The sequence below is a fragment of the Chionomys nivalis genome, chromosome 4 (assembly GCF_950005125.1).
Source record: "Chionomys nivalis chromosome 4, mChiNiv1.1, whole genome shotgun sequence".
NCBI classification, from domain to species: domain Eukaryota; kingdom Metazoa; phylum Chordata; class Mammalia; order Rodentia; family Cricetidae; genus Chionomys; species Chionomys nivalis.
The window spans coordinates 110,589,516-110,597,582 of record NC_080089.1 but is presented as its reverse complement, the minus strand read 5'-3'; the positions used below and the strand labels follow the sequence as shown (position 1 = coordinate 110,597,582).

The window sequence follows — 8,067 nt, the reverse complement described above, 5'->3', positions numbered from 1 at the left end:
GTATGAGTCTAAGGAGGCCCTCACCAGGGGAGAAGGAGCCAAGGGTGTGGTCAAGCAGCAGCTTTCTGAAGTTCATGGGAACCCAGGCTACCTCCCCACATCCGCAGCCCACACCTGTAATCCCAGCACTGTGGAGGAAAGGGGCAGGAGGATCACAATCAAGGTTATCATCAGCTACATATCTGCAGTGCACAACGCCTGTCTGCGCTCTGTGCGCTACATACAGTTCATGAGCTTCGGGCAAGGGGCTGGATGAAACACACAAAGACACACAGACAGAGAGACAGACCTCTAGTCACTGGTAAGAAGCCCTTTCTTCAATAGCACCACAGAGGCGTATAGACCCAACAGTCAGGTGGGCCAACAGGTGAAAACCTTATCCTCTGATCCTCAAGGCCAAGGCAACACGTGCTCGTGAAGCAGAGCTGGTAAACAACTTTGACACAGCTTTCAGTAACTCAAATCAGAAGGAAAGTAAAGATCTCTAGCAGGGAAGAGCAGCTGGAGGCCAGGACTTCAAGTGGTCCCAACACATACCAAGTGAGCTCCTGTCTCAATTTAAAAAATAAACAAAATACAAAAATAACACAGAGCAACAGCAACAAAACAAGAGGCAGGAGAGGTGGCACTCGGCTTCAATCTCAGAATTGTGAGACAGAGACGGGGATCTCTGAGTTCAAGGCCAGCAGAACCAGGGCTACAAAACAATAAAGCATTCCCCTGTCTATTGGTTCACTGTCAAACTACTGCCTAGCCACAGGTGGGTAGAGCCAAGTGTTCGTATAAGAGGGGAAAGGAAAGAAAGTGGGGTTCGCAGGGGCGAGTAGGGAAGCTGCAGCCTGCTCAGTCTTTCCCAGTATCCCCAGGGTTCAGGAGATGAAGTCATGGCTGGGTTACCTCTATCATCCACTGTACTCAGCAGCTTCTGGGCCTGACTGGGCCCTGGAGGGGAAATAAAGTAGGGAGAGGCTCTCGATGACAAGTCTCTGCTACAGGTAAGAGTTCTGTGCTGCTCAGAAAGTTCTGGAAACTGGCTGTCTTTGAGACCCTTCAAGGAAGCAGTAAGACTAGCCCAGGAAGGAAGCCAGGATATGGGATTAACAACAGTGCTGGAGCTTGGCACCAAGCTTGGTTATGTCCCGAGCCCAGACGGGACAGCAGAGTCTTCTTCTTCATGAGCAGTTGGCCAAAGGTGGGAAACAGAGACTGCCCACACTGGAGACCCAAGGCAGGTCATTAGGGCCCTGCTCAACACTACCAGCCCCCTCTTTTGGTGGCTGAGTCATGTCCTGCTAACCTGAAGGGGCACTGCAGGGCTGTAGACATGCGGGGCATGGATGAAGTATGTGCTACCTAGGACTATAGAGACGGCTCAGTGCAGCCCTGGTTCCATTCCCAGCATGCTCGTGGTGGCTCCAGTTTCTTCCAGGGAATCCGATGCCTTCCTCTGGCCTCTTCAGACACTGCATGAATGTGGTACAGACAAACATGCAGGCAAACACTCACACATAAAATAAAAGTAAATTTAACAAAAGAGAAAGGTGGTATTATCATCTTACAGTTCACATAGGCAAGTCACTGGTAGCAAACCTCTTCTTGGGTACCCCTCCCTGTCCAGGCTTTAAGGGATGCTGGCCTCCATATCCCATGGTGATACAAGACTGTGGAAATCTTCAGCTCCTTCCCAGGTACCTACAGACCAACCCAGCACAGACACACACCTGCAGCCCCTCCCTGCACAAGGCAGCTCCTCAGGCAGAGCCCTGCGTTGTTTTCCTCTTCTTTTTCTTTTCGTATTATGAGATGGGGTCTCTATAGCCCAGGCTAGCCTTGAACTCCGCATATACTCAAGAATGCCCTTGAACTGCTGATCTTCCCGCCTCCTTGTTCCAGATGCTGGGGTTACAAGTGTGAACCACAGCTCCCTCTGTTCTCATCAACCAGCAAAAAAACCCTCTGCATGAACGGGACATGGTGGTGCAAGCCTATAATCCTAGTAAGGCGGAAGTGGAGGCAGGGGGATCAGAAGTCCAATCAATGTCAGGTGGGGATAGGTGCACCCTTAGCAAAAACAAAAACCAAGGCAGGCAGATGTGCTGTAACTCCTGCACTCAGGATGCTGAGGCAGGAAGACGAGAAGTTTGAGGCCAACATGAGCTACGTAGTGAGAAAATAAAGAATGAAAAGGTAAAAAAAAAAAAAAATTTTAACATTTTTTTTCAAGCTTGAAAGCCTACAGGATGAAAGATTGTTGCTAGACTTACACTGAGGAACCAGGTGGACAGCAAGGATGGCCACCAGAAAATACTCAGTGCTTCCTGGGAAGCTGGGACAACCGGTGGGCTCCTTCCTATAGGTCTAGAAAAACTGCAAAAAATAAAAATACTCTCCACATACACTTGCAGAAAAAAAGGAACCGGCTACTACCAGAGGAGGAGCGCTGCCTGAATTAGTCAAGGCTCTCTAAGCCCCGGCAGACCCTGCCTGCTGGACGCCTTGCTCCGGGGGTGGCAGCTGGCCCAGGGCTGCCACCTGCCAGTTGCTCACTGCTGCCAGCTGCCCCAGTGACCCAGAAAATTGGAAATCTGGGCTTTCTAGCTAAGCATCTCCCGATTTGGAAACATTGCCAAAGAAACCGTCTAGAAATACAGCTGAGACCAAACAAAACCTGTCTGGGGACAGATGCTGCGGGCTAGACTGCGCAAGAGTCCTGGCAGTTCAGGGGTAAAGTAGGGGAAGACAGGTCAAGGCCCGCAGGGCTGCCAGCTGTTTCCTCTCGCAGCCGCTCAGGGTGGAGGCCTCTCGTGGGACCCCGTGTCCCCTGCCGCAGCTGTGCATGCTTGCAGCAGCCTCTCCTCCCAGCAGCACTCTGCATCCCAGTTGCAGAAACGAAACTCCACAGGGGTGGTGGAGGCCAAGGCCTTGTGCCCATTCGTGCAGCGCGCGCCTCCTGGCGGCCAGCGGGACGCACTGCCGCCCTGGCCCCACCCGAGCAGTAGCCGAGGTTCAGAAGCATTCTTATTAGTCATAGTCCCCAACACAGGCTAACCCCCGGCCCACCCGGCCCTTCCGCTCTCCCCTCCCTCCCCTTTCCTTCAGATTAGTTTTTACTATGTAGAATCAAGAAAACAGCCAACTATAACTACTTTGTATTAGGGTTCAGAACACACACACACACACACACACACACACACACACACACGGTTTATTTGAGTGGCTTACAGGCTGGGGCACAGGCTTGCCCAGGTACTGGGGCTTTAGATGACTCCGGATATAGCGGAGCTGACAACCACAATTAGCCATCACACTCCGCCTCACACCCATCTTTCCCTTCCCTCCATCTCTTCCAGTACCAATCACCACACAGCTGCTTTTCGTTTGTTTTTTATTATTTTTATTGCGCTATACATTCTTCTCCGCTCCACACTTGTTTTTCTTACGCTGGTTCCACTGTGGCTGTACTGCACTCTGAAGGTGCATGAGCCGTGAGTTCATCTGTCAGTGGGGACACCACTGTGCAACCCTTGGTGACCTCACTCAGCTGTCACTACACAACATACATTTTCCATCCTTCTAGCCTGACACCACACACCTTCTCTCCCTCACACCTAACGTTTTTTTAAAATAGGGTCTCAGCCAGCAGGCGGATCTCTGTGAGTTTGAGACCAGCCCGGTCTACATAGTGATTCCCAGTACAGCCAGAGCTACAGAAACCCTGTCTCGAGAAAAAAGATAGGGTCTCACTACAAAGTGAGACTGTCCTGGAACTCTATGTATCACAGGATGCTGGCCTTGAACTCTTAATGATCCCCCTGTCTCAGCCTCTCAGATCCTGTGATTTTATTTTATTTTTATTTATTTATTTTTTTTAACAGACTTTTATTTTCCTTGTATAAAAACCCTTATGTGGTGGCCACAGCTGGAGCCTGGGTCCTCTGAACAGAAACTCTGGTGTGGGTTTTCACAAGATGGTCAGTGAATTCCTGATAAGGAGACTTGGTGAACACAGTCTCTTTCCAGAGGTCGGGGGTCAGGTAGCTATAGGTCTTAGAGATGGCATCAAAGGTGGCCTTGGCAAAGTTGCCCAGGGTGGCAGTGCAGCCCCTGGCTGATGTGTAGCAGTCATCAATGCCAGCCATCATCAGCAGCTTCTTGGGCACAGGAGCGGAGACTATGCCAGTGCCTCTGGGGGCAGGGATGAGACGCACCAGCACAGAACCACAGCGACCTGTCACTTTGCAAGGAACAGTGTGGGGCTTGCCAATCTTGTTCCCCCAGTAGCCTCTCCGCACAGGGACAATGGAAAGCTTGGCCAAGATGATGGCCCCTCGGATGGCAGTGGCTACCTCCTTGGAGCACTTGACACCGAGACCTACGTGACCATTGTAGTCCCCAATAGCGACAAAAGCCTTGAACCTGGTCCGCTGGCCTGCCCTAGTCTGCTTCTGCACGGGCATGATCTTCAGAACCTCATCCTTTAGGGAAGCTCCCAGGAAAAAGTCAATAATCTCAGACTCCTTAATGGGCAGGGAGAACAGGTAGATCTCCTCTAGGGACTTGATTTTCATGTCCTTAACCAGGCGGCCCAGCTTGGTGACGGGAATCCACTCCTTGTCTTCAGCTTTACCTCCGCGAGCCCCGCGGCCTCGTCCTGGGCCACGGCCTCGACCACGGCCGCGGCCCCTCAGACCGCTGCCGAATCCTCCGCGGAAGCCGCCACGGCCTCCTAATCCTGGGCCCCCGGGTCCTCCGGGCCCTCCCGCTGCACCGGCGTCATCCGCCATTTGGTGTTTCCAGAAGAAGAAGGATCCTGGGATTTTAAATGCACAGCACCAGCTGGGGGCTCCTTCTCCTATCTCTTAGTTTCAAAAAGATTTTTTATTTTATGTATATGAGTGTTTTGCTTGCATATATGTGTGTGGACATGCATGCATGGTGCCTGCAGGGGCCAGAACAGGGAGTTAAATGGCCTGGAACTAGAGTGACAGGCAATTGTGAACATAGGTGAACACAGGCATGTGTGTCACCCCATCACTGCGGAGGTGGAGGCAGGAGAATGAGAAGTTCATAATTCTGCTACTTAATGTGCTCACTCCAGGCTAGCCTGGGATACATGAGACCCTGACTCAAAAAAAAGAAAAAGAGAGATGGTTTAATGGTTAAGAGCACTAGCTGCTCCTCCAGAAGTCCTGAGTTCAATTCCCAGCACCTACATGGTGGTTCACGGCCATCTATAGTAGGATCTGTTGCCTTCTTCCGGCATAAAGTCAATAGAACACTCATATAAATAAAATAAATAAATCTTTATAAGAAAAATCTATGATGCACATTACTAGTAGAATTATAATTTATCCTAAAAAAATAATGGACCTCTTAGAGCAGTCAGTACTGTAAATGTATGCTCACACACATGCATAAATGTGCAGTTCACATGTATGAGCATGCATATATGCACACGGGTGTGGGTGTATAGACCAGAGGACACCAGTGTTCCTTAGGACCCATCCACCTTTTCTCTTTGCCCTGGAGATCACCGAGCAGGCTACACTGGCTGGTCAGAAACCCCAGCCCTTAACAAGTGCTTTATAAACTGGGGGTCCAGTTTCTCATCAGTGCACCCCCCCACTCTAACATGATCCTCCCTCCCTCCGCTAGCAGGACCGATTTTGGAAGCTAAGCTTTGAAGGCAGTATTTTCACAGCATGCTGGGGGGGTTATGCTAATGCAGTCACAATGACTCAGCCCACTAAGGGTTCAAGGGAAAGGAATAGCTAGAGGCAGGAGCATCAACAACCCCTTCTCACCTTTGGACAGTTCTTACGCAGGTGGTGTCTAGGTCATCACACAAAGACTCAACTCTGAGGACAGAACTCACAGCAGAAAATGGATGGACAGAAAACCCAGAACACAAGTTAAACTGGGACGATATTAAGAAGCCACTGCACTTCCCAGGCTGGCCTCTGACCCCTGGGCCCAAGTGATCCCCCTGCCTCAGCCTCACACATGTAGGGACTACAGACACAGGACACCCGGCAAGGTACCTTCCCCAGACCTACCCTGAAGTAAGTTTTCCTTACTGTCGGGGACACAGCAATAGGTTTTCTGCTCTTCGCAGCTGGCTGCATATTGATACAGTGTTATTTATCAACACAGAACAAAGAAGCCTGAAGAATGTACAAATTCCAGTGAGTTCCTGAGGACTATAAAGATCCTGTTATTCTCGAGGGACTGGAGGCAGGCATTCTACAGACTCCACAGATAGTTTCGGGTTCAGCAGAACCTCCCAGCTCTGCTTCACACTTTCTGGTTATCACAGATACATCTATCTGTCTATAGCACCGAGTCACATCTAGAATGTGAAGCAGAGTTCAAACTTGCTTCTTTTAAATTACTTAGGTGGAGTAGCACACATCTATAATACCAGAATTTGGGAAGTGAAGACAGAAGGATCACGAGTTCAAAGTCATTCTCATCACATAGTGAGTGGGTTTGAAGCCAGCCTGGGCTACATGAGACCCTATCTCAAAAAACAATAACAACAAAAAAACAACAAAACAAACCAAAAAACAGAAGAAAGGAGAGGAGAAAGGAATAGAAAGGAGAAAGAGGAGGCAAAGGGATTTAAAGCCATTCAGTCATCCCATATGATGCCCTAAAAATATTTTTGTTTTCATTTGTTTATTTGGCTGACTGGAACTCTCTATGTAACTCACATTGGCCTTGAACTTATAGAGATCTCTTCCACCACAGCTGGTCCTAAGAACATTTTCACTGCCCTGGAGGCCAGGTTAGACTGAAGCCGGTGATCCTCCTGCCTCAGCCCCAAGTGCTGGCGCTAAAGGCCCCCTATGCTGGCAGGTTGACAAACATGCTGTTTAAATATGCCCTCCACAGATAGGGAGCAGGTCTGTTCCTCCAGACTCCAACAACCACACACCCACAGGGGACGGCTGCCCCTCAAATAAGGGCTTATAAACAAGTCTCTGCACTGAACAACTGTGAAGACATCAACACTGAAATTAAGAGGATTTATTTGAAAAGATTATAAAAGTCGGTATTAATAGTGATAAAAAAAAAAAAGACCCACAGGCTTAAATCAACAAATACAAAAGTGATTGGATATAAGCAATGTAAAAATACATTTCCCGGTACCCACATAAAGCGTAATTTAAGTACAGTAATTATAAAAGTCTTGTGCTGTAAGTATATTTCCCTTCTAAGTCTTAAAAACCATTCCAAACAATTTGTATAAAATACAGCAAATCAAATTTGCCACAGCTGTAAATGAAGACGTCTTTTCTGCCTGGCGACCTCTGGTCCCAGCTCTTGAGCTTATTCGTGCCACAGTCTTTAACCCCATCTCCCCCCAGGGAAGGCAGAAGCCAAGCAGTCACAGGTCCCCCAAAAGAGAAAGTTCCAAGAGTGACAATAGATACAAGTGACCAAATTATCTTAAAAGGAAAGAAAGGAGTAGCCGAGGAAGCCCTCAGCTGCGGCTCAGAGCAAACCCACGGTAAACAACTGGATGCTAAGTTGCTGCATGTGTGGAGCCAGGCCAGAGTGTCTGTCCCTCCTGAAGAAGCCAAACATGGGCAGAAAGGGGCACTGATGAGGTGAGTTGTTCCCAGGCCCTGGGTATCAGAGGCCAGTTCTCCGGGATGGCACTGTTGAGAGGTGTCAGAAACCTTTAGAGGCGGGGTCTGGTGTGAGGTCCTGGGTCAGTGGGGGCGTACCCTCCAAAGGGAACACGGGACCTCAAGACACACTCATTCTTTCCTTGCTTCCTGGATGCTCTACCACAAACCCCCACCATGATGCGCTGCTGTCTAAGACAACAGACTGACCATGGGCTGAAGCCTACAAAACCACAAACCAAGATAACTCTCTTTTTCTTTTTAACTTTTAATATTTAATTTATGTATGTATGTGTGAATGTATGCCATGCATGTCTAGGTGCCAGAGACCAAAGACACTGGATCCCCTGGCAGTATCAGGCACCCATGAGTCATCCCATGTGCGTGCTGGAGAGAACTCAGGTCCTCTGCAGAGAAGTAAGAAGCACTCGTA

The 8,067-nt window shown here is 49.3% G+C and overlaps 1 protein-coding gene across 1 annotated transcript; it reads right to left on the bottom strand.

Annotated features, from left to right (window-relative positions):
* Nucleotides 1-3,898: 3,898 nt before the first annotated feature.
* LOC130872911 (40S ribosomal protein S2-like) lies at nt 3,899-4,794 on the bottom strand. Its single transcript, XM_057767288.1, has one exon. The coding sequence runs from the start codon at nt 4,782-4,784 to the stop codon at nt 3,903-3,905; it is 882 nt and encodes a 293-aa protein (XP_057623271.1). The 5' UTR covers nt 4,785-4,794; the 3' UTR covers nt 3,899-3,902.
* Nucleotides 4,795-8,067: the final 3,273 nt, after the last annotated feature.

Coding starts and splice junctions, on each gene's coding strand:
- LOC130872911 (XM_057767288.1), bottom strand. CDS start 4,784: ATGGCGGATGACGCCGGTGCAGCGGGAGGGCCCGGAGGACCCGGGGGC.